This window comes from Mytilus californianus, unplaced genomic scaffold (assembly GCF_021869535.1).
Source record: "Mytilus californianus isolate M0D057914Y unplaced genomic scaffold, xbMytCali1.0.p SCAF_4, whole genome shotgun sequence".
Taxonomy (NCBI): Eukaryota; Metazoa; Mollusca; class Bivalvia; order Mytilida; family Mytilidae; genus Mytilus; species Mytilus californianus.
Genome location: NW_026262690.1, coordinates 88,989,530 through 89,016,451, shown reverse-complemented (window position 1 = coordinate 89,016,451; position 26,922 = coordinate 88,989,530). Strand labels below are relative to the sequence as shown.

Here is a 26,922-nt window from a genome sequence, read left to right as displayed (position 1 = left end):
GGGAAGAGGATGATTTGGCATATGCCGTTGATCTGATTGAGAGCATCAGTGGTGCACCAAATTTTCCATCATGTACTAGTTGCTGTTTGGGACATTTTCTTAATGTTGGAAAAATTGTATAGAACATTTTCAATATTTAATTTGCATAGCTTCTTAATGTAGATTAAAGTGGAGCCATGCAATGACCATTCGAAATCTTCAGGATTATCCCACCATATCAAAAATCTTTACTCGGCTTTGCCGCGCAGCAAGATTTGAGTTCTCTCCCCTCTATGTCCAGTTTTCCTTCTTTTTGGGATACGAATTATCATTGATGCGGTAAAAAAAAAAAGAAGAACAGTCTCATGAATAAAATATATTGATTATCAAGTACTTTTGTAAAGTTCAGATATCTATTGACCCGTTTTGAATAACTGTTTATTGATATATTTCAATCATTCGACAAATAAATTTGAAATAAACAAAATAATTAAGTTGTCCTAAAGAAATGCTTGTTTCGTCACCATTCAAAAATGCGAATGTTTTAATTTAAGGAACAAAGAACAAAGGTACATTATATGGAAAACAGGTGGAAAATTGACTTCATCTTGTCAAATACGAGCTCGTTAAATAGTGACAGTTAATTCATTTTATAGCTGAAATTTATAAGGATGTCATTTTTTGAACGGAGTAGTAAATTTTGTTATACACATATTCGGTTATAGCCCGAAGCAGTTTGTTGTACTACAAAGCCTTAAGGCACTAATTTCTCTACGAGTCACAGGTGTGTTCGCAGTTTAGTATGGAATTACACTGACTGACCTAACTAAAGAGATACTAAGTTGGTCAAAATGTCATATTTGTAACTGCAGTCATAATCATTACAACATTTTTCAATTAAAGTAAACAATTTTTATACAAAGTCCGTGACTCGAGCTTTAGAAAAAATAGTTTAAAACACATGAATTTAAAGTACAAAAAGCTCACCTCTATAAGTTACTAATGAATGCATGTGTAATGGAGTCATATATGCACTGTGCATGTAATAAAACATACTTTGAAAATATTTGCTCGTGAATAAGAAATGTATACCGATTTCCTTAAATTTGTTTCACTCCCGTGGTAAAAATTGAAAAAGTTGTTGAAATTGAATATAATTGAGCTTTAATAGTGCACTTTTAAAGATTTTTCGAAATTTTCCCATTTCTTATTAGGTCGTTCTTATTATCCATGAAGTCATTATGTTATTCAGCCCAGGGAACTGCTGCTGAAGACAACATTTAGACGTTATTGGAAGTTTTACCTGTTTGTAAAATTTTGTATAGAAGAATAGATAGATGATAGAAGATAGATGGACTTAGAATTCGATGTAATTCTGGTTTTGGTTCTGTCCTTTTTATTCTTTTTTGTTTCTCTCGAATTAATGGTCACAATTTGTCAAACTATAGTTTCCAAAATTGCAGTTTTAATCCATATTTAAGCATATATAATTTGTTTACATATCCAAATTACGACATTATGTTGTTACCGCCTCAAGAGACAAAAGGCCCTAGTGTGCGGGAAATTGGCACTGCTTCTTTGCCTTTTACTATTTAAGTGACTCTCTTGTCGAATTCGTTGGTTTGCATACATGTTTCCTTTATTTTTGATATTTTGTAAGTTGAAAATATAGCGGAGGTCTTTGTGCCACCTTCGATGTAAACTAGTATGGGGCCAGCTGAAGCCCGCCTGCGAGTGCGGGATTTTCTCGATGCGTGGAAGACTCATTGGTGGCCTTGGGCTGTTTTCCGCTCTTTAGCCGAGTTGTTGTCTCTTTGACACATCCCAGTTTCCATTCTCTATTCTAATAGGAGATATGGGGAATTGCCTGTTCAAACTGTTCAAGTGCGGGTATATTATAGGATAGTATGGTCATCGAGTTTAGTATAAGGTACAAGAAATATTGTGCACCATGATAATTTTTTCGAAATTTTGATAGAAAATTGCATGCATATTTCGAAACAATATTGGGAGAGTTGCCTAAATTCGCCCATGCTATTTCATATATATCTGAATATAACATCCCTTGTCTTTGTTTTGTTTTGGAAAAAAAAAATATTAAGTAATGACTAAGTTTATAAAATAAATTTGAACAAGATTTCAAAATAGTTATAAAATAAATCAAAAGAGTTCGAATTATAGAAAATAAAATAAAAAGCACTGCTGTCCTCACTTAAAATAGCCTGGTTATAGATTAAAATGATATACCGACACTACATGGAAATAGATACAAAATTGTACTTGAACTACGGGAAGATTTGATAACGACATATGGAATGTTCTTTTTTAAATATTTGTCTGAAAAATAAAAATAAAATTCTTTATAACCTAGACAATATGTCAGAAAGCTTAGGTCGGCAGCCATTTAAGAGCTAAAAGATATGTAAAAAAAATTCTCTCTACGACCGGTAGTCAATAAAGAGTCCACACACACCCCTAACCAAAACTTCGGAACCAAAAAAACAAGACAAAACAAAACAAAACTATATGTGCATGATCGGAAGAAACTAAGAAGACAGACCCAGAAAACTAAACAGTTAAACACATGCCACTCAATTTTAAAAAGCAAGATCATTTACAATTTCTTAAGCATTTTTTTTACTGAGACCATTTGTGTATTTAGAGTACTATAGTAATTTGACTTCGAAAGAATGGTATGTTTTTAGAAACTGTCTGTAGTTCCATTTTCGTGGATTTTTGAATGAAAGTTGACAATTGTTGATACCCGATCAGAAACAGATCATAAAAAGACACAAATGACTGATATGAAAGTTGAACAGCTTTTGGGAGTATATATTAGGGAGCTACCATTTGATTTTTATGGGGGGGCTAGGATGAAAAATTTTGTCCTGCCTTTTTATTTTCCCCTCTATTCGGTCCTGCCTTTTTATTTTTCGCTCTATTCGGTCCTGCCTTTTTATTTTAGTTAATCCTGACTTTTTTTTTACATAAATTGTCATTCTCCCTTTTTTTTTGCAAATAATCTCATCCTGCCTTTTTTTTACTCAAAACTCCTGTCCTGCCTATTTTTTTCAAATTTCATCCTAGCCCCCCCCCCCCATAAAAATCAAATGGTAGCTCCCTTAGTGTCACTAAACATAGTCAAAATTATGGCTAGACAGAGTCGTGGGAAACAGTAGAAAATTGTACCAAATACAAACAATATATTCAATGACAAGTCACATGTCTTTTGCTTCTTTTTCATTGTGTGTCTAGTTAAATTTTCAAAACCTTCGGACCAATCGTGAAGAAAAATAAAAGCATTCTGATAAAAAGTCACAATTTTGAGACGATATTTTAGCATGAAAATAGTTCTGGTTAAAAAAATGCTGCAAACTGCACATGCTAAATGAATGGTTTCATTTTGAATCAAATAATGAATTATTTAGAACATATATTATTAAAGTTCAAACGTCTCCGTAAAATCCTCGTGTTTTGATTTGAGACTAGACGTTCTTAAATATTTTTTTGCGTTCGTATTTTTTTTCTTATGCCATCGAAAACCAACAAAAAGCGGACAGAAACAAAAACATAACTTTGGCATTAACTGTATATGATTTATTTTTCTCGGAGATATTGAAAACACTGCAAAATTTCACACAAGACGCAAACTTGAAAGTCACGACAGCGGTCTGGCGTCTGAGACTTATATAATAGGCTTCGGTCAGCTTGTATTTAACCAGGTGTAAGTTTTCAAATAACTTGTGTAACATTTCTTGCAGCGAAATGCCAAGAGGTGACTGGCCAATTATAAACAAATGTGGGGTCAAATTCTGAGCGTCGATCTCCATTATAATTGCCAAATTTAAGCTTGCTGAAAGATGGAGTCCAGAAGATTAATGGCCATTGTAAATATTTACAGATGACACACTGTTTTTAAGTGGTCAGTCGGCAATACTATATGCACATTATATACTTTTGATGTGAATGTTGAAACATCATATATTGGCTCTCAGGGAGACAAATTTGAAGTATGTAGATGAATGAATAAAGGATAGAGAAGGGAATAAAGGATAGAAAAGGTCTTAAAAGTATAGGAGGCAACAATCCCGGAAAAAGCTACTTGAAAGCAGACGTCTAAACGTTAAGCATATCTAAAAACTAGTTATAAAAATAAAAACATGGAACTCGACACATTTTTCTGTTGAATATCAGTATAAAGAATTGTTTGGTAATTTTAATATTAATGAACATTTTGTTCAATTGTGTTGATTTGAAAACAATTAACAAGTCTCCTAGTGCATAAATCCGGAGGATTTACATGTAAAAACTGGCTTTTCATCTTGAAGGTTTTGAAGATTAATACATCTTTCTTGAAAAACTCTAAAAAGAAACATTTTTCAACACAATGGGTAAAGCATGAAAAATGTAACCATGAATTAACAAATTTAAAAATCATTAGATAATGAAATGACAGTTTGAGTGTTGTTTACAGTGGTTAGGTGTCACGTTGGACACTTTGGGACAAATATCATAATAATAGAGGGATTTCGATATCTATCAATTTGATTAATACGGAAGGCGGAGCGTTCTGGACAAGATACAGATCTCAACTATTAACAAATATTTTCGTTATAAATTCAAGTTCTATCAATGTGTACATATATTTGTATTTGATGGACGCGCGTCTGTTGGCGCTTACGTTTCGCCTGGGAATTTCTTTAGCGAAAAGGTTGTTATCCTAAGCCATAATATCGTGCTAACAAGGCAAAATTGATGTTTTGACTCCGATTCTGCCAGGAATATAAATACTAAGATAATCGACAAATGAAGGAAATAAAAAAATTAATATGTATGTCTTCTAAATAGATTTTGTCAGAAATGCGTCCATCAAGGGACAGGAGATTTCTGAGCGGTATTTTATTTACAATTTATATACGACTTAAAAAAAAAACTTTAGATCCATATCGCTGAATTAATATTTAAAAAATAAAAGTAAATATTTAATTTCATGCTACATTATATTATACATTATATTAAATAAACATGCGTTCATTGACATTAAATGAAAATTGTTGCAACATTGACCAAAACTGCATGAATGGGTTGGGAGGAGATTGACGAAAAGATTGACACATCAACTTAAGCTTCCAGATTTTTGAAAATCTAATATTTGGAGTTGATCTATTGGTTAACGTTGATGGATAGATCAAACTTGAAAAACTGTCCTTTTTGTATTTGTGTACTTAATGAAAATGTGCTAGCACCGTTATATCGTTACATATTTTTATTTAAATTCCAGGTGAAAAACTACAGACGGGTGAAATATTTTATTAAAAAGGATATTAAGTGGGCTCGCTAGAAGGTATGTAAGATAAGACATGTGAAAAGTGTCCTGTATCCACGAAACCAAACTTCATAAAATCTATTTGGCTATTTGAATACAACTGTTGATACGAACCAGATAAAATAAAATATTATCAAACGTGAAATAAGTTTAAATGAATAACGGTTTGATATAATTGTTGTTATTCGGTTTGACCTCGAATTTTTTTGTGTGTACTGGGGAAATTCAATATCATATGTCTCGCTAGTTTGACTTTGAATTCATGTACATATCGGGCTCTATAGAATAAAAATTAACAATCTGCCAAAAAAATATAACCAATTCCGACTACCGAGAAATAATTCAGTTGAAATGCAGTTTTATGTCTTGGGAGAAATTAAGATATTTATTACTACAGAGAGCGGGACAAATAATTATTCAACTATATGAACATAGAACTAACTTCCAGAACAATAAAACTAGATTCTTATACATTCGCGGTCTTATGGGATTCATTTTTATGTCTTAGAAAATATACAATGTGCACAACTAACAACCCAAACTCGCTTTTATTGCTATCATATTAGAGTTTTATGAAATTTTTACAACAGGATTGGTCGTAATCTCTTCGTTCTTAATGTATTAGATGATGGATCTGGGATCGCAGCTTTGGCTTCTTCATTGATAATCTTTCGGTAGTTTATGTCTTTGTGCATAATACGGCAATTTTATTCCTGCCCATTAAATATGGTCAGATTAAAGCTGTCTCCAACAGTATTAAATTTGCCATGGTAATGTATGGGCCTATACTAAAATTAAATATAATTAAACATATACTTAGTCCTATTAAGAGAAGCAGGGTTTCATGTCTCATTTTGGAAATAAAAAAATGGCACGTTTTCTCAGACTAACTCCTCGTTGCCTAGTTGTCATTCTAGTTTTAACAAGAAAGTATTTTGGTATTGAAATCTTTAGATAGTATAATTCCTAGGTGTTTGGAAAAGATACTTGTCAGATTGGTGAATAATGAATTTTACAGATTATGTGGATAGATCATATTTTCATCTGCGAAAGCATTACAATTGCCGCCAGCTTGACGCCTCGTAGGATAAATCTCTGTTGCAGAAGCAACAGTTGTACAATATAGATATTGTTACTTTTTTTAATCATAACTTTTTTACCAGTGTCAGCTATTGTCTTGTCTGTTCTGTTTTGTGGACGCCTTATTGTTTGATAATTCTGAAAGTAATGAGGACCGGAAAATCTAACGATGAAATTCAGTCTTTATTTTTCAAACTGTGTTTTGTTACATATTTAAATAATGTTTGCATAACTTATGCACATGGATACATAGTTCCCTGTAATTTATTATGGTCCTTATAAAATGTGGACAATTTAACAACGAGGGGGTCCAAATCTTGTCAATTTGACCACTAGATTTTACATGATTGAAAAACACTTTCAGAACAAAACGTTTCACCCAAGATGACCTTACAAACTGGGACTATATAATTTCAATTATACAAATCTGATTTACAAACACTGCGGTCAGTTGTAATCGGATTTTACAGATAATATCAAACTGATCCATTTCAAACAGTGTCTCACATTAATATATTTCGGAATTTGTAGAACTGTTTGTGCCCGTTCGAGTTTTGTGGGTTTTTATCGGTTTTTAGTGCTAATTGAATTTGCCAGAAATTTGTCGGAATTAATGAAAGTTATAGAATATAACTGTCAATAGTTTCAGTGACTGGATTTTGATGAATTTGACATTAATTAGGAAAATGAAATATGCAGCATATCCAATTACACAGTCATTAAAGACTTCTTTTCTTTCAAAAATTGATATTTTTACAGTTACCGAGTCCGTCTCGGGTGATGTTGTTCAACCGTTATTGTTTTTCTAAGAGGTTAAACAATAAGATGACCTTCATCAATTTTTGAATGGAACTTTCGGTAAAAGCACTGTTATATTTAATTATCCAATACCTAACTTGGTCATTATTACGTCCTGTAAATTAATTTATAGAATGCTTAGGTTCTGCTGCGTTTCTAGCCAATTTTTTTATCTAATTTCCGTCTAGTATTCCCATATTGTTTAGAAAAATATGAAATATGGAAGTATTACTCAAGAAGTAATAACTGATAACAAAAGGTTTCAATATGAATAAAATTAATGTTGAGACTATGTTTAAAATGATATTTAAGTATTATCTTTATTTGAAACAGAGTCATATAATTGAGAAGGATAAAATGTTATTTCCTTGCATGTACAAAAGAAAACAAATATTGCGAAGTGGTTAAAAAAGTAAAATACGAAAACAATGTACTGGTCAAAGTTATATTTCTCCTGGGACTAATAGAAATTCAATGTATTAGTCCCAGTTTTCTCAAAGTTGAATGACGCAAAAAAAAAATATTCACAAACAGAAAACGACATCTTTAAGACAGAAATTTCCTAATTGAACTATCTCTATATATTTTTATATAATTCGCACGAAATATTACCGAAAAATTTATTTTCGGTTGTATATTACCACGTAAAGTTTTTTGTCCTTTGTTCGTATTTTTGTTTTCGTCATACATAATGTTGAATTTCTTTTTTAATTAGATATGGGGAAACTAAATTTTAATTTCTTTTTTTAGAACACCTCTTCTTTACATCTACAGATAAAAGGTCTTTATTCTAAAAACTTCAAATAAATTTCAGCAAAGAGGTTTCTAACATTTTGTAACTTTACATAGAGTGCTTCAACATACGAAAATCATTTTACCGTATTTAGTGTACTTTAATTTCATTGTTGGTTTAATTTACTTTAATCGGCAATAATAATAATGACCCTCAATAATATAATTATTTACTTAAATTTTGAGTAAATATCCAGTTTATTTGGATAATTCTTTAATATTGTCATTTCCACTGTACAATTCCTAAGGGCCTATATTTGGCATCTTAAATAGTTAATTTGAAGCAAAATATAACTGGTTTGATGAAGGCAAAGTTAAATGTTGACAGTAATTTTTGGCTAAAGGCGAAAAAAGGAATCATTTACAAAGTAAACTTGTTCTTGAATTGCAGACGAAACTATCTGTTTGATTATTTGATTGGTTGAGACGTACAGAAATACGATTTGTGAATAAGATCGATTTGGTTGGAGGCGGGAAAGGGGCGGTCCAGACGGGTCCATTGTCTGTTGAATGAATTGTATATTACATGGGTCAAAATAGTGATTGAACACATAAACAATTATTTTACACAAAATATACCGAATTTACTATCATTGAAGGACAGACAGATTTCAATAAGTAACATTTAGTGGATTTAAACAAACATTTGATATATATTGATATTTTGTCAGTCCTTGGACAGGTTGGAGTGTTTTAGTACTGGCATAAAGGCGTTAATCTTAGTTTAGTTATCAGGAAGTTGTCGGCAAGTTTTCGCATCTGCGGTTTTAGTTTTAAAGTTCAAGAAAAAAAAAGGTAATTGCCAGACCTAACGTTTATGGACCATGCATTCTCTGAAAACATGCACACTTTGAAAATCATCTATTATCTTTAAATTTATCAGGTTTTAAACTGCATTCGACGGGATATGATTTAAAATGTTTTCTTAATTAATGATGTTAGATTTCTTCGCCTCCTATTTTCCCCTAAATTTATCAAGTTGAAGCTGATCTTGCATGAAAGGTAGAATTACCAAAACAAATAGTTTTTATACTGTTTGTTGTGACGATTTATGTTAATTTACTATCTTTTTAAAACGGACTATTACACATTTTAACACTGATATCAATCAACTTTAAATTTTATTATCATATTTTTTCATTTTGATATAAATATTAAAAAATAATTTAAAATCCCCCATCAACTATAGTTAGCTCGCCCAAGGCAGGGCTCTACTTGACAGCTCATCCATTACATCGTACTGTAGTAACACTGATTTGATTGACAGCTGAAGTAGTGGTAGCCACGAGTTAAGACAGTTATACTCGCTAAACTAGGGTAGTGTTGACGGGAAGAAAAGTGTACTATGTTTGACAGTTTAGTGTTTCTTTGACAGGTCACAGGATTTGTTTATGCCGGTGGGACTGTACACAGAATCAACGTTATACAGAATTGATAAAACAATCGGACTTATCAAGGCCTTCGGACGGAAGGTTTAACCTCGTCCATGGCTAACCGAGTGGTACGTATATAAACTATCTTTGATTTCCTGTCGGAATTTTAACGCGGGTACCTGTGTCAAATTTATCACGTATACAGGAAGTATTTTAAATGGTTTTTTTAACTTGTAAATTCTTTTTTATTTTTTCAGTACGAAAATGACATGCCGTCACATTATGGACCAAGTATTACGGGGATGCCGGACAGTATGTACGACTCGCACCGATTACAAAATCTCCATCAGTCGCCCCCTGGAATGGGGCATCAGTCTTACCCTCCTTATTCAACAAATAGCTCAATGCCTGTTAGTTCATCACAGGACAGTCAATTAAAAAGAGACAAAGACTCTATATACGGGTATGTAATCCTCCACGTGCATCCGTGTATTGGGATTTATTTCACCAATATATAAGTGTGATAATTATTTATTTTACTTTGAGGATAATTTTTATTGACATTTCCACAATACAAGTAAGTAATGTTGATTATATTAAAGTTTTTGTTATATCAATCAGAGGCCGGCAATTTTGTTTATTATCATTTATATCATTATTGGAAGAGTAATTCTAATACACAATATGGCCGCCGGTTGTTTACATTGATAACTTCTCTCTGTTTTCAGGCACCCCCTATTCCCATTGTTGGCACTTATATTTGAAAAATGTGAACTAGCAACATGTACACCTCGGGAACCTGGCGTAGCCGGTGGGGACGTATGTTCATCAGAATCATTCAACGAAGATATAGCCGTTTTTAGTAAACAAGTTTTAGTAAGTTTTTTTGCCGTATTCAAAATTATAGATAAATATCGCTGATAAAAGGCATTTAAATTATTCAAACAATTGTGAAAAATAGTTTTGAAATGAGTTGACATAAAGATTATATTTTGTTTGAAATGAATTTATTATTTAACAAATTTAGCAAATGTATATTTTGAAAGTAAAACAATAATTGAAACAAATGGTGATTGAAAAAGTAAAACGAAAGTAGAGATAGTCTTCAAACAAAGTCATATAATTTGAAATAATTCTTAAATTTAACTTGCAACATTTTTAAATTGTATAATAAAAACTTTGATATATTGGAATTGATTATATTATTAATTTACTCTAGGCACGGTCAGAAAAACCACTGTTCTCAGCAAATCATGAACTTGATAGTGTGGTGAGTGAAATTTCAATATTTTCATCATTATAAAAATTCTTTATTTTCTTCCTATTAACATGATTAATACTTTTTGAACTTTTTACACCATACCTGTACCTCTTTAGAAAATTCTGTAATGAGCCATGATCCTTGGAAGAAATTAACAACACTGTTTCAACACATGGCCTCAGAAAAATTTTTGTTGAAAAATTGCCCAGCTGGTAAAAAACAGAACTATGTATATTTTTCTTGCTAAACTTGATTAAAAGTTTCACTAAGTATGTTTACAGAATTATTGTCAGTAATTTTCTCTTTCTGTATGGAATTTCTTTTATCAGGAAATAATTGTTTATACTAAAATATCCATTTCTACTAAGAAAAATTATAATTTAAATTTCTAAGTATATTCAACCTTATTTTTAAACACATTTAAATAGACTTTGATTCCACTTAATCACTGCTAGGATAATTTTTCAAATAAAAGATTCTTTTTTTAAATCTTATTTTTTTTTGTTTAACATTTCAGATGATTCAGGCCATTCAAGTTTTGCGATTTCACTTACTGGAATTAGAAAAGGTAAGCGTACAATTATATCTACTTGACCATTTTTAACTGTATTATTTATTTGTAAAGAAATTTGATGAATAAGGACCAAAAATAAACTTATCAGGGGGAACATGTTACTAAGCCTTAGATGATATGGAATGTGGGACACAATCTGACCCTATCTTTAACCTCGGTAAAAAGCAGAGATAAGTTCCAAATCTCCTTTCTTCAATGTAAATATTTAACAAATGAATGTAAATAAAGTTTATTAGACATTTCCTTTACTGATAAAAATCGTAAATTAGTACAGGACAAATATTAACAAAATTATATAATTGTTGATTTTTTTTTCATTTTCAGGTGCATGAACTATGTGACAATTTTTGCCATAGATATATTAGTTGTTTAAAAGGAAAAATGCCAATAGACTTAGTTATAGATGATCGCGAAGGAGGAAGTACTACATCAAAATCTAGTTCGGATCCTACGGACCCTTCAGACCCCGTTGTTGATCAGGTAAGACCAAATAATTTTATTATACATCAGAAATCGACAGGAAGATATCCTACAAGGCCCCTCTCCATCCCCCCTCCCAGACAGAAAAGTATTTTTTACTCTCGTTAACTAATACACAATTATACAGAAAGTGATTCGACCAAATCATCATCCCTCCCTCCCCACCCTCTTTCCAAAATATTCAAGACTACCTCCATTCCAAAATAAAAGATTATTCTAACAGTTACATTTTTTTAGTACAAAAACAGATATTTTAAAACAAAGAATATAATTTATGACATTGAGTATTATTTATGTACACAATGTATAATTTAAATTTGACTATAAATATTACATTTATTACAATGAAATAGTGATTGGTAAATATGAAAACTCTTTTCAATACAAAAATGAAGGAAAATAATAAAAAATATTAAATGCCAATATATCTGCTAAAGTTGTAAACCTTCTAGATTTATTTTGAAATCAATAATCTATTTATAAGATATAAATAACCTCTAAAATATTATAAGCAAAAACAAAACAACTGTTGGATGTTTTCAACTTTTACATAAAATCAAATAGAAAAACTGAGAGTTGTTTTCATCTCTTTAGAAATATCCCGTTTATTTTGTTTATTTTGCCAATTTTTTTTCAAAAGTATGTAATTGCTCTTTTGATGGAATTTTTTGGCTTTATTATTTTGATATGTGTTCTGAAGGTCAACAGGAAATACACTAGTGGTTTAAAGTTGTGATTTGAATTGAAAACAGAAGTGGCCTCATCAAAATCACATTATGGAGTGGTCATTTTAACTTTCTCAGTTGATTGTGACTTTAGATAAGGGGGGATATTCATGGGGAAAATTGATAGTAAGGAGAATTTAAAATATCTTGTTATAAGTTGAATTATATTTGTGGATTAAAGTGTCAAATGTCATGACGATCCCTAAAGGTATAAATTCTTTTATGGTCATCACATTGAAATGACCATAGGGAAAGATAAAATCAAGTTTCCTGTTCATAAAATTGCCAGAATATGCAATTACGGAAAAACAAATAAACCCAAGGAATTGTTTGTTCCCTTTTAGCAAAATTGTAACTTTGTAAACATATTAATTTATCTTATTCTAATATTGAATAACTCCAGATGCTAAATTGATTTTAATTTTTCTCATTAAATTTGGTGTGTTTTATGATTTTTTATTGGAGATGTAATATGTATTGACAGTAACAATAAAAATGGTAATTTTCATTGTAAATTCATAATAATCTTGTGTTAAAATATTCCCATTTGCAATTTTCTTGATTGTTGTAATTTCTACAACTATATAATTAATTAAAAGTTTCATATTTCATCCATTTCAAACCTCTCACTTTCCACCTTAACAAATTAAAAATAGAAATCAATGAATGATATAGCTATGTTGAATCCATCTATAAAATATTTATTTCAATTTTCCAAAAAGGTATCATTTTTAATTCACATCATTAAATAGCAATAATTAATTTAAAAAAGAATAAATTGGCAGGTAATTTTGATATTAGATTTAGATAAAAGATTTGTTTGGGTTTCGTGTTACTAAGGTTTTGATAGTGATGTGAAACAGGCAGGTGTAATGTTTTTTATGGATGTAGGCTCCGCTCTACTGAGAGATGGCATTAATGACTTAAGATTAGAGAGAATATATGTGCAGCATATCACTTAAGTTTCATCATGGGCAGAGTCAATAGGCCAAAATGACACTGCCATCATTTTTCAATTTTTGGCTGGCCATCTTAAAAGTTGTGGTAAAAATTCTTCATTTTTATTTTCGAAAAGAACTCAAATACATTTCAATGCATTAGAAACACAAATATTAAATAATATAAAAAAGGGAGATAATTAAAATTTAATTAAGTCCGTTTCCTTGTCAGAGAATTCTCTTGAAAGTTGATTCCAGACACAATATTTATTTTTTCACAAATTTCCAATACCAGTATATCATGACTGCAGATTTTACTTTAATCAATTTTTGTATGAATTGAAGTTTTTTTCTGCATTGTTTAGCGCCATGTGTTTTGATTTGATTGATGAATTGATTAAAAGGAAGTGTCATAATTTAAGTGAAAAAGCATCAGATGCCGAAATTTACAAATATGGTTGTTTTTTGCGTTGAATTGTATAAATGAGTATGATTAGCCTTTTCTCTTGTCACGTTAACGCAAAAGGATGAAAATGTCAGAACCAAATGCTTGGTTGCTAAGGAGATTGAATCTTTAATATTGCAAATTTTATTCTTTAGTCCCTCATGCACCGTTTTCTGTGCGTGGTAATTACCGATGGCAACTAAATATTGTATTGGTTTCAAAGAAAAAAGATCTTTTCTTCTTAAACGTGGAAAGATTGTCCTGGTTGGTGAAGAAAATCTAATTTAGATTCTCCTGTACTTGAAGTTAATGGAGAGTTTGAATGTAGATGGCATTCTGGTGAAAAGAGCAATGAAAAAACGTATTGTACAGGACCGTAAAGTGTAAGCACAGAAAGGAAGTTCTCCAATGACCACTTGGAAGATAATACTTAAATCAAATAATGGACGAGTTATAGATTTAGTAGGATAAAATCAACACTTTCTATTCCATAATAATCTTATTAAGCTTGAGTTAAATCGGTTGTGATACGTGAAAGTAAAAGTCTTAATTTCTCCTTCCCTTGAATACTTAATTCAATAATCTTCTACCTTTTTCACTTCCTTCTAAGTGTGTGCCTTTTTTTGAACGTAAATTTATTTAATATCAGCTTTATAATGAACAGACATTCTTGCAAAAAATTAGATTTGCAATTACATTCAATTCTTTTTTTTTTGAGTTGATTGTAATGGGTCGACTTTTATATGCTTTGCACCATAGCTATTGTATTTTCTTTCTTTTTTTTTTCTTTTCCTGCATGTTGTATTTATTTTTGCTTTCGCTTTCACCATGACTAATTGCCTAAGCTGCATATAACTAGCTTTTCTGCATCAGTAGATTTGTTTTGCTGACATTTCTTTTTAAAATTAAAAGCTAGAAAGCATGAGATTACCATAGAAATTAGAAACATATGCTGATTAGGGGACTAAACCCAAAAAGGCTAATTTTAGGCGTACTTTCGCAGCGTGCTCCCTGGGTGTATAAGATGTGATTAGAGGAGAAGAGAATGTCTTTTTGTGTGTCGCTAACGACAACAATAGAAGTATGACATCGTAACCCTAGGGACAGATTTCATTGTGATTTTTATGGTTTGTTTGTTGGCTGTGTAATTCTATTTTATATGGAGTACCATTTGTTCCACAACAATTGTAATAAATGTAATTGAGTATTCATTAGTCAAATTCATTAATTTTTACTACAAATTGCCATACACAATAGTAAGTGCAATTGAAGACCTCCATTTTGTAGTAATTGTTGTTTTTATCAGGATTGACGATTTTAAACAGTATGATTGACGTTTGCATCTTTAATCCGTCTATCTTTAAACGTGTGTTTGTTTCCTTGTTAGAGAAATGAATTCCTTGTCAAGAGGACAATTAAAATTGCCTGTAAGAAATATTTTTCTTTCCTTGTTGTTATTTTTTCGTGTAAATCGTATCATTTGCGTCATTGAATTAAAAAAAATTGACCACTGTGTGCATTAGATAATGCACTGTCATCACATCCTGATCGAGGTAACCCTTATTTGTGTGGGATTAAACGAAGATTAAACATTAAAGCTAATATGCAGATTCTATTCCTATTTTTACCCCCTACAACCAGAATAGGGGCCACAAAGGTCATCGTTTCTGTGTAATTTCGGGTACGACATTGTTTCGTGGGTTGTTTCACTCTAAGCATACTACTTTACCGTAAAATTTTAAGACTTGTGTGTGAAGTAGTGATTTAACCACCTACGAAACTTCAAAAGACTGTAGAAATACACCAATCGATATCATAGAAAAAGTTTCATTTGCACAAGACTTTACCAACTTAACCAAGTTTATAAGACTGCTCAATTTTTTGGCAGCATAATGTTTATTTTCAAATCTTCCATCTCTTTTGTAAAGAGTTAGACGGATTAGTTGGATTTGTTGAAACGAAAAAATATCAAAATTACCAAGAAGTTACGGTATTACTGTAGATGTACTCGGAAAATGAAATTAAAACTACTTGTGAAAATAGGAAATAATTTCTTCAGTTCTGAAGTAGTGTATAGATGTTAGCCACTTGAATACTATTGTAGTGTCAATTAGGAAGTAATAAATGACAAGACAGATACATAACCTAAGCTATTGGAACTTGAATCTAAAACATAAAGATGTTTAAATAAAGGATTCCTTCCTTCATCTTTAGTTTCATACATATCTTGCATTTGGGGGAAGTAAATGCCACCAATTTGCCATTTCTTAACAGGAAATTAAGTCAAGATTTTTGATACAACTGTTGTTTTATTTTTTGCAGTGAAAAGTATGTTGTTAAACACAAAATTAGGTCAAGTTTTTAATATATACATACTGTTTTTATTTTTTTGTCTGTAAAATGATATGCCACAAAACTACTTTTGTACGTAATTTTTTTTTTATCAAGAAGAAATTATGCCACTTAATTTTTTTTTTTTGTATTGTTATCAGTAGAAAATACTGACTGTAAATTTTTTGTAATATTAAATTGAATGTTATACAAAGTACAGCGTTGCTGTTATCTCGCTCATCCGTACTGACATACTATGTTTATTTACATAGGAATGCAACGGAAAAGTGAGGTTAGATTTGTCATAATAATTTTGTTTCTAAAAATACAATTTTCTTGACTGTATTGTAATTTCAGGAACATTAACCAAATCTTTGATTAACCTTCTTTGTTGTGTGTATTTTTTGTTTTTGGTGGCAGTGTTAACCTCCTTAAGCTTGTGTACAGTAGATTTGCATTTATTGTTTTCCCTAGAAAGGAATTCCGAGAGAAAACCAAAGCAGGAATTTTATATATATATGTTTTCCGCTTCAAGTTCCCTTAGCTTTTATCATATATGGCTTTTTTTGTCCATATCGCGTCTATATATACGTTATATTATTTACAGTCAATAGAATTGTTTTTGTTTTTTTTTCAATTTGGCTTTTTATTAATTGAAATTTGTAAAAGTATATCAAGTTGTCAAAAAACGACAAATTTACAAACTTTTGTTAGAGTTATCTCACCCTGCTCTGGTTTTCTCTGTTGACAGGGCCAAATGTTTTCCTCGATGTCAAACTCATGGGGATGCCGTGCATAACAGAACAGTCCAGTGAGGGGACTATCCAGACTTATGCAAGTTTACTATGGTGCCTAGTCTACACAATACGCAGTAGAAGATGCTGGACCCTGTGATACAGACACCAGTTAAGGAGAAGACAACTCTTGGTGGACTTTAAATTGACAGAATCTCATTATGTCGTTGTTCTGTGTAATGTTAATGAATTGAACATTAATTTACATGATGTTTTTAATGATGTTGAAAAAGATTTTTTTTTTTTCAAGTTTGATCCTGAAAATTGTATTTTTCTAATTTTAAGTCTGCACCACATTTTCCTATTATGTCATTTGACGCAACGACTATCATTAATATAGATTAATTTTAATTACTGGAACAATTTTGTTTTCAAATGGAGCCTGTTTATCTTCTATTAAATTAACATGAGGCACACACCTTCAGTTAGATGAGATCCAAATTTAATATAGAAACTAGTCAGAGAAGATTGTTTCAATTTATCACCTAGATTTCCTATTATCTTGCCAAGACGATAGTCTTCATGTATAGAATTTGACATCAAGTAGAGTTATTACAGCCCTTGGTCTGCAATTGATTGTTGCTGATTGTCAAACGGAAATATTGCAGTTATGCATTATTTTTATTTGTAAAGAGTTCATTTATTCTTAATAAATATTATCAATAAAGGTAAGGGTTATTTTCGTAACACCATTGGTTTAATGGCCCAGGTGTAGAAATCTATTTTTCTTGTAACTTAAAGGGTGGAGTTTCCTTGATAAATAAATGAAATTCGATTTCTGAATCTGAAATTTTTTTCTTTATTTCTAGTCATTTGGATCTATTTGTAAAATTGATCAAATATTCCGAGAACAAAATTGAAAAAAAATAACACTTTTCTTATGTGCGTGTTTTATTATTTGTATGTTTAATTTTATTAAATAAATTTTGTTAGTTACAATATCTATATGTAGGTTTTGCATGAAAATGCTTTTGGTTATAGGTGCTATTTATATAAATGTTAGTCAGCCCAAGAAAAAATGTTTCTGGTATATGGCAAATTTTACGCTTTTTTGTTTTTGGCAAATTTAATATTTTGGTAAGACAAATTTAATGTTGTGTTTTCGCAAATTTAATAATTTGGTATGACAAATATAAAATTTTCATATTGGCAGATCAAATTGTTAATAGATGATTTTCCACAAGTAATTCCCTTATATACTGGTATCGAAAAAATTGAAAAATAAAAACCAGTTCATACTTACTGGTTCATTTTATTTTAAGCATTCTGCTGTGGCAATTAAATTCTACATGAGGAGCCAGGACTCACAAACATTTTATCTTGTGGCCTAGGACCAAGTTGACGAGAACTGTTGCGGTACATTCCCTCCATGTAGTACAAGTACAGCGGTATTTGTTATTACATGTAAATATATATTTTATTTTGTCTTGCCTCAGATGATTGTATTTTATGTCAGAACTTCCAAAGTTCCTGTTATCAATGATCAGATTCGTGTGGACCAGTTATTTAAACTTCATATAAATATTTCATTTTCTCATATATATTAATTGATTCATTCAGTTTTAAATAATTTTGTAAGCTTTTCAAAATTTGAGAGGTAATAGATAAGTAAAGTAGGTAGAATTATGATTATTTTATGATAATTCCCTATTTTTTTGATTTTTTTTTTTGCTTAGATAAGTTTTAAGGACGCAACAATTGAAGAACGTTTTCATTTATTATAAATGATGGACCAATGAATCATTGATAATGACAAAATTATGAAAATTTATTAAGCAAAATTTTTTCTAATCTTTTTTAAATGTTTACATTTTTTCTAAAGGGAGAGAATTCCATTTAGACCAAATAAAAGTGCTATAAAATTATATGAAATCCATGGTTAAGAATAAGTTTAATGCTTTCTTTATATGTGCCATACATTTTAATTGTCTGATCATTGCATTGTAGAATTATGAAATCTCAAAGTAAACTGGGTGTATTTGGACTTTAGTCTGTGTAATCAGACATTTAACAGTGCCATATTGAATAGACCAAACCAAGTTTTGATCCTTGAAAATTCTGGCTGACTCAAATTGAAAGCATGAATAGAGTAAATTAAAAACTAGTATTTTTTCTTTTCTTATTTTTGAATCTAATGTGTTTATTGTATGAATGCAAGAAAATGTGAATGTAAAAATCTGTTAGACAGCAATCCATTAAAATGTTTTATATTTAAACTACTGAAATCAAGATGAAGACTTGGTTTGGTCAGATTTTTTAGGAGTTTGTTATGTTGTAAAATTTTGTATATCATTATTATAATGACATCTGTTATATCTGTATCTTGAAGTAAGAATAAATCTAATCATTGTTAAAAATTACATTTTATTGAAAGTGGCATAATTTTTTTACAGACAGAAATAAGTTTATTTTTGTGGACCAGCATTTTTTGTTGTTTTGCTAAGTCAAAAGCTGTCAGACAAATTTGAATGGATTTTAATCCACAATTTGTCAAAGGTATAATTTTGATGGATATATACACAAATTTCAGCGGTATTTAGAATGCCCCCCAGCCATTGACTGGATATATTTTTGTGTAGTATCATCTTTCACATTGGTATATAATGGCAGAGCTATGGTGTAAAACCACACAAGTCAATTTGTAAACATAACAACATGAATCATTGAGAAAGTTTTGAGAATATCACCACTTTAAAAATTTTGAGGGCCATAACTGACTCAGAATGAGAAAAAAAGTTACCAAGTTTTTCAGGATCTTTAACTTTGACCTTTGAGACGACATTCTATTTAAATGGCCGTTTTAGGTTAAGACAGGTCTTACCGATTAACGTTTTCAATTTACATAAGCTTCTAAAAGCTATAATAATAATTGTTAAATAAAAATGACACATTCACAGGCAAGTTAATTGTAGCTTTAAGTACCAAGTTTACATGTTATTGAGGCTCTAGTAGTAAAATTAAAAGTTATGTGTATTTACCACAGATCTTAATACATGCATTGCCAACTTGGCACTTTTATGTGAAGACATATAATACAGATGGGGAAATAAGTATCTGACAGAGGATTGTTAACTAAAAAAAGAAGTGAAACATAAAATAGCAGGGGCAATAAACCTAGGTAGTAAACCTTACACCACGTTAATTTCATCTGCCTTGTGGTGAATATCAACATACACTGTCAATAAACCGAAACTGCTTCTCCTCAAAACATTTAACTAGAATTATAACATTTAATGCACGCTTTTTATTGTTTGTGGATTTTACGAATAATTCTTAAGTGTCTAATGCAGGTATGAAACAAAACTTAAAACTGAAAAAGGATGATAATTATGTATACAGTGATAAAGCAAAAAAACACTATACAGATGTGTTTGATTATGAGTTAGGCAGCTGGTGTGTATAGCCGCTATAAACTTCTCCCGGAATATAATCGTCAGAGGATACAAAATCTTTCCTTGTTTTGTTAGTTTTTCTTACAATAGGCGAAGATGTTTTCTTTTTTAAAATCTCCTTAATACAATGTGTCCCAGATGTTGCTCAGATTAAGGGTTAAAGCCGTGGTCACTTTTCATTCTTTTACTACAAATAGATTGGGTGGTCGGTCTTTGTTATGTTAACAAGGCCATTTAATGCTCTAAAAATGTCAAAAAAATTTAACAAATTGATAAAATTTGTTAAAAAAAGCAATGATTTTTAAAAGCTGACACGAATCCTTATCCATGACATAAAAAAGTTATTGTGATATAATGTCCATAAATTTAATGACCATAACCTAATTTTATGTTTCATATATTCGATATAGAAATGCCAAACTGATTTAGCATGGTATTTGCAATTTTTACCGGACCCATCCATCATGTTTTTCTGATAAGACGAGAGGAAAGTTCCGCATTACAAACACAATTATTATTTTGCCCTCAGATTTCTATCGTCTTATTGTTTGTATGCTTTAATGAAAATGTTATTATTGCTGCGGATCAGTTGTTCTAACGGAGGTCAAGTTAATTTAGAGTTAGACTCCTTGCCATCGACCATTATGAATTCGGAGCATTTGCAGTCAGTGTTGGGTAATCTGGACAACATATTGATTTTCAGTAGTTGGATAACGTTGATTTTTTTAAATATAATAGGATAGTCGAGTCACATTGTGACATATTGGGTTTTCTGGATGTTTTGAATTAGTTGTTTCCCAAACATTCAAAGATATCGCTTTTCATAGATATTGTATTAGAATATGAAAGCAAAGGCTTTCGAGAGATTGACAATTTCAATATTTAGATTGAATCGGAGATAAATTCAATTTTCCATTTTGGTATATTTGCATTAATTGTATAGAAACATTTTACTCTTGAAAGTTTAGTTCTTTGCAAGGGAACTGTTATCACAAATGGATAAACTATATTGAAATGGAAGCAATGCTAGGACATTAGCTAAAATTGAATTCTTTTTTGATGAAATTATGCGATATAAAACCACTTATGTAGCATAATTATATCAAACATAGGCAGATCAAATGTTATCTGAGAGAGCTGAGGTCTCTCAGCCTTTTACTGTCTGCACTTTAGATAGCCATTTTATTGCTTCATCGAGGCTCAACAAGGGGTTAGAGTGGTCAAAATCAAATCTCTCTGTAGTATTGCAAACAGATTTGTGCATTTTGTTTAACTAGATGGAAAATCTGATAAAATGTTGTATTGTTTGTTTTGGGGGTTTATTTTGGACTGAAATAGAAACGGAAAAAGATATTGCACTGAAAGTAAACAGATTGAGGATAGAGTGTAGATAATGTCAGTCCGTTCAATATAGTTGCATTCCCACATTTCTGCTCAGTACGATATTTACTATGGAATGGACAGTGAAATAGCAGATCTTGAGAATTAAAGGACTGGATTAATTATTGTCGGTAGAGTACCATTTTTTGTGGATTTTGTTGGTATATGTAAACCATGAATTTTAATGTTCAAAGAAATACAACTTTTCTTTTGTTGTATGCTGACTTTGTAAAACCATGAAAAATCAAATATCCCGGAAAATAAAGTTTTCTTCATTCTGCAAAAATTGGTATCCATGTAAATGAATAATTCCACAGAACTCGTTGTAATTGTTTTCTTATATTAGGTCTATATAGTCCTCAATATTGATGAAATATTTGCCACTGGAAATTAAACAAACAGCAATCAATCAATCAGGATTGAGATCTTTTCAATTATTTGCAACTGATGACATGGGTTTGTTCAATAATTGTGTAGTAAAAGATAAGCCCTTATAGATAAATGAAAAAGGTTAATTTATTAATTTAAGTCAATACCAATTCAAGCAATACCAATATGATTTCTTTGAATGAAATTTATTTATTCCCTCGTCATCTTAAAAAAACTGTTTCCATAATATATTATCTCATTAATAATAGTACAGGAAAAAAACCCAACTATTCTGTATCGTTATATTGAAATATATAGCACTAAGAGTATTAATCGAGTTCAGTTTCTCCTAGCTGTATATACATATGATGCCATTTTTACATCAGTTATATTAAATATTGGAAAACGTCCAGATTGATATTGTGTGATGTATCGTCCAGGGTATAGAGTTTGTCAATAATTGTGATTCACAAGCTCTTCTAGTGCCATCTTCCACAGCTTCTACAGGGCTTTAATATCACATGGCTATAAATCTACGTAGGACCAGGAGTTTATGACGAGGATGGTAATCTTAATCGCATAATGACCGTTAAATACTTATCTGCTTTTCTACCATGTTGGTCTATCTATGAAACACTGGAGAATGTTTTAGGTTGCTTTGATGTGGTTTAAGAGAGTTCATTTAGACTTACTATGTAAAGTTTTTTTGAAACTGGGGAGTAAGCTTGCTTAGACATACGATAGTATGCGGTTGTTTGCTTTACATAAATATGCTCATCAATTTTGGAATTTTGTTCAGTTGTAAAAAATGAAGGTTTAAATACTGGAGCATGTTTAGGTTGCTCTGATGTGGTGTAAGAGAGTTGGTTTAGACTTGCTATGTATACATTTTGAAACTGGAGGAGTATGTTTGCTTAGACATAGTATGGGGAAGTTTGCTTATCAGTAACATAGGAATCCTGTTCAGATGTAAAAATTGAAGTTCGATGCTATGATTTTGGTTATGCAGGACGACTTTTGTTAAGGTTCTTGTCACTCCGTTTGAAACTACAAGCATGATTGTTCTTGTCAGCCAGTAATGGTAAAAATAGTATATCTGTTTTTCGGACAGTGCAAAAAATTAGAATACTCTATTTATTAATTGTTGAATTATTAATTAGATCAGTTCGCTCAATTGGCACAGTGTGGGATTTGTATATTATTATGACTGAATGAATTCTTATGTTGGATTGTTTTTGTTCCTCTTAATCAGCAAATATGGTGAGATTAAGATCAATTAAGTATTTAATAGAAGATAGTTAAAGATCTGCCCATAGTTGTATTATTGCCAAATTAGATATGATGACAAGAAGTTACATTATCGCCTGATCGTTTAGAGACGGACATGAGATAGTTGTACACCTCGACAATCAACCTGTCCTAGTTCTCTGATTATCAGAAAATCGCCTGATAATCAGATCAAATATTGTCAAATTATCGTGACGATAGATCACAATAAACATGAATATTCTTCAAGTTTTAAATGATCCTCTTTTCCAAAATGGGATTTATATCTGGCGTATAAAATAATAGCTGTATGAAAGATCAAGATCGTTTCCTGATAGCATTTTTGATGGGCAAAGATATTTACCTTCTTATTAATCGATTAGTTAAAATCAAGTATGTAGACACATATCTTAACTCGATCTCCGTACAAACACCTTGGAGAACGTCTTTAAAAATTACCTACAAATATTTTGTACAATTCATGCTTAAGTATTCATGAATTCTGTGTTTATTCATTGTACGCTATGAAGATTAAATGCAAGTCACATCCTCTACCACGTAAAGTGTTCGTTAAGGACAAGATAGTAATTATAAAGTATTATTTCTTTGTTCAATCAGAAATATACCAGAATATATATGGAAGTTATTCTAAGGTCAGTTTTCCATCAAGGTCATTTGATATTGGGTTAAAATTTTATTAGTCCATTATTACTAGGTTCAAAAATAAAAGAGGAGATATTGAGGGTGCAATAAAAAAAACAAAAAAACAGACACAACCATGATAGAAAAAAAAATAATGAAAACCATGCATCAAGCCATTTTAAGCCTAGGAATACAGGAATACTTGAGATACCCATTTGAGGAAATTTGTATGAATATGTCATAGAGATTTGATCACCGCAGACTATCCCTAGGCACTATAGAACATTTCTTACATGGTCTATTTCGCTGGTAAGTTCATACATGTACCATGAATTTTACAATTAGACAGTTTCACTGTGTTAAATTTACATGTATCTGTACATCACAATTTTAGATCTTGTCCTGCACGTTTATGAATTTGTTGAGTCTCAGACTTCCTTTCTTTGTTAAATCAATGACTCCACAAATCAATTATGAAATTACTATGTAGGAAATCCCATGATAAAACTGCTATTTTGTTACAGTTTCTAGCTGTAGTAGACCCCTGTTTTAGGATATCAATCACTTGGTTCAGAGAATTTTTCCACAATATTTTTTATGAGGATTAGTACCAGTTTAGTAAAGGGATGGCAGAAACTTAAGAAGAAAAAAAATTGTCAAAATGTTATATGTGGTTGCACAATATTAACTCATTATTTTGGTAATAGCAAAAGAGCATCTGACGACAGGAGGTTTGATACTCGGCTGGTCAAACCAAAAACTTCTCCCCCAAGCTCATGGTAGTTTATGATTAAGAACCAGAGCAACGACTAGTATGAATAATGTTTATGGGTATGGTGAAATATCTGACCCAGTATGTCAAGAAAGTAGAAAACAGAGTTTATGTATATTTCATTAGCATGTTATCATCATGAATATGCATGTTATACATGTCACTGGACATTAAATGGCCATCAATCAGTCAATCAGTTTAAAGTATGACAGTGACAATGAGCTAAGGAACTTCCACAGTTCAACATGATAGAATTAATTTAAAAGTAAAACTTCTTTAAAAAGTTCACTGATAACCAACATGAAAGTTCTGCTTTTCTCCAAACACCAAAAGTATCTAAAAACAAGTAAGCTTGCCATGTGATACATTTAACACATAACAAAAAGAGCTTTGGAAAAAAATAATAAATTGGTGCATTCATAGATTTATACAAGCTTTAAGGGATGCAAGAAAATCAAATATAGAATTTGGAAGGAATCAATTACCGTATTTAAAAAAGGGTGCTTTAATTGCTGCTCTTCTTCATAATAAACTTTCTTATTATTTGAGGTCTTTAAAATGATTCAAAGACAAACTGATGATTTTTTTACGTGCCTACCTTTGATGAAGGAGATGTATACCATACAAGAGTAAGACAGCACCTCTCAACAGAACACGACAAAAAAAATTACATTTGGAGGTACAATACAATGTCGAACAATACACATGTGTCCGTAGAAATGTGTTAAGTTTTAGGTTGGGTCTTTGGAACCATAATTCACCTGATAACACTCGCAGCCATAGGATCCTGCAAAAACAAAATGAGTGTAACCTTATACTAATAGACTTTACTGGAAATATCCTTCATGTCCTGAATGGAAGCAATTTTTCTAAGAGTTGATTAGGTTCTTTATTGATTAACAAGAGAAACAAATCATTATTTGAAAATAAAAAAAAATATTTTCAGGTTTTTATTTCAACATTAATTTTGAAGAAACAGTAACATATATGATTACCAGGGTGTAAAGAAACTTGTTTAATTATTTATATTTAACCAGACTGAATGTAACGTGAATAATCTATACATCGTAGTTTGATTACACGCATTTCTTAAATTTTCCAAGCTATTTCTATTTTTGCCGTTATCTTTATACATTGTAAAAGCTCTTAGTTCGTGACATGAGGAAAGTTCATATTAACTCTAATTTTAATAGATCTAAAATCTTTTGCCATTTCACTGCACATTTAATGGAGAGGTACTAAGATTTTAACATTTAGACCGAAAAGAAATTATTGATCTTCTTAAAATAATCTTGAATTTTAAAGAGAATGATAAGATTTTGTCTGACCTCCCACTGTTAATTTATAGTATTTATAACAAATCAGCAGGATTTTGTCTTTGTAAATTAATTTTAAGCTGATTCCCTTCCCCTTTGATTGTAAAACACCAGAAATATAGAATAAGATGATCTTAAATCAATTTAAAATCGTTGGGATAAAAATAAAGAGCATTTTAAAATTTTACTTGATTTGATTTACATAATTTTTCAATTAGAATCTTATCCTTGATAGAATTTTTGGGAGGATATCCGTAATAATACACACAGTACCCTAATTTTATTGTTTAATGATCTATATACAAACAAAAATAAAAACCTGTCTGTCGAAGATTTTCCTCTATGTAGAACCATACTTTTACAATGAACAATTCTTGTTAAGAATTGAGGCAGAAATATTAAGTTTCATGTTTGAGTAATTTGGCATTATGGCGAGGTAATTTGGGCTGAGTGCTCGTTGACATGACAGGATTCATGTCCCCAAAGTTAATTCATGTTTTACACCATTCGAAAACTTGCTGATTTGTTAGAGAAGGTCTGTTAGTTTTCTGACCATATTTCACCATCAAGGTAATTAAGGCGAATCCAATCCACCTATGTCATCTTTAGTTTCTGCAATAAGTCAAAGTAGATGAAGTTTAACACGTAATGGGATATCAGATATGTTTTGATTAAGTTTAAGGCCTTTTATGACCAGTTGAATAATGTACTTTAACATTTATCAAATTTGTATTCAGAGTTTATACGGAGCTCAAGTTTTAGAAACATGCAAGTTATTAATTGAGATATATGGAACTTGAAAATAGAAATTTTTCATTTACTAACCAAAAGACACCCAAAAATAACTTGTAATATGTATCATTTACCTCTGAGTTGCCACCTATGTTAC

At 30.8% G+C, this 26,922-nt stretch overlaps 1 protein-coding gene across 2 annotated transcripts in view; it reads left to right on the top strand.

The window, feature by feature from the left end:
• The window catches only part of LOC127738872 (homeobox protein Meis1-like), a 66,303-nt gene that overhangs the window by 3,349 nt on the left and 36,032 nt on the right, over positions 1-26,922 (top strand). Inside the window, exons 2-8 of one of the 2 annotated variants that reach the window (XM_052250326.1) lie at positions 5,261-5,323; positions 9,351-9,476; positions 9,606-9,811; positions 10,077-10,224; positions 10,568-10,618; positions 11,127-11,177; positions 11,508-11,663. In XM_052250326.1, coding sequence (XP_052106286.1) covers positions 9,462-9,476; positions 9,606-9,811; positions 10,077-10,224; positions 10,568-10,618; positions 11,127-11,177; positions 11,508-11,663 — 627 coding nt within the window. In that variant the 5' untranslated portion in view covers positions 5,261-5,323; positions 9,351-9,461. The remainder of the gene's footprint in view (positions 1-5,260; positions 5,324-9,350; positions 9,477-9,605; positions 9,812-10,076; positions 10,225-10,567; positions 10,619-11,126; positions 11,178-11,507; positions 11,664-26,922) is intronic. The other variant, XM_052250327.1, reaches the window with a different exon arrangement.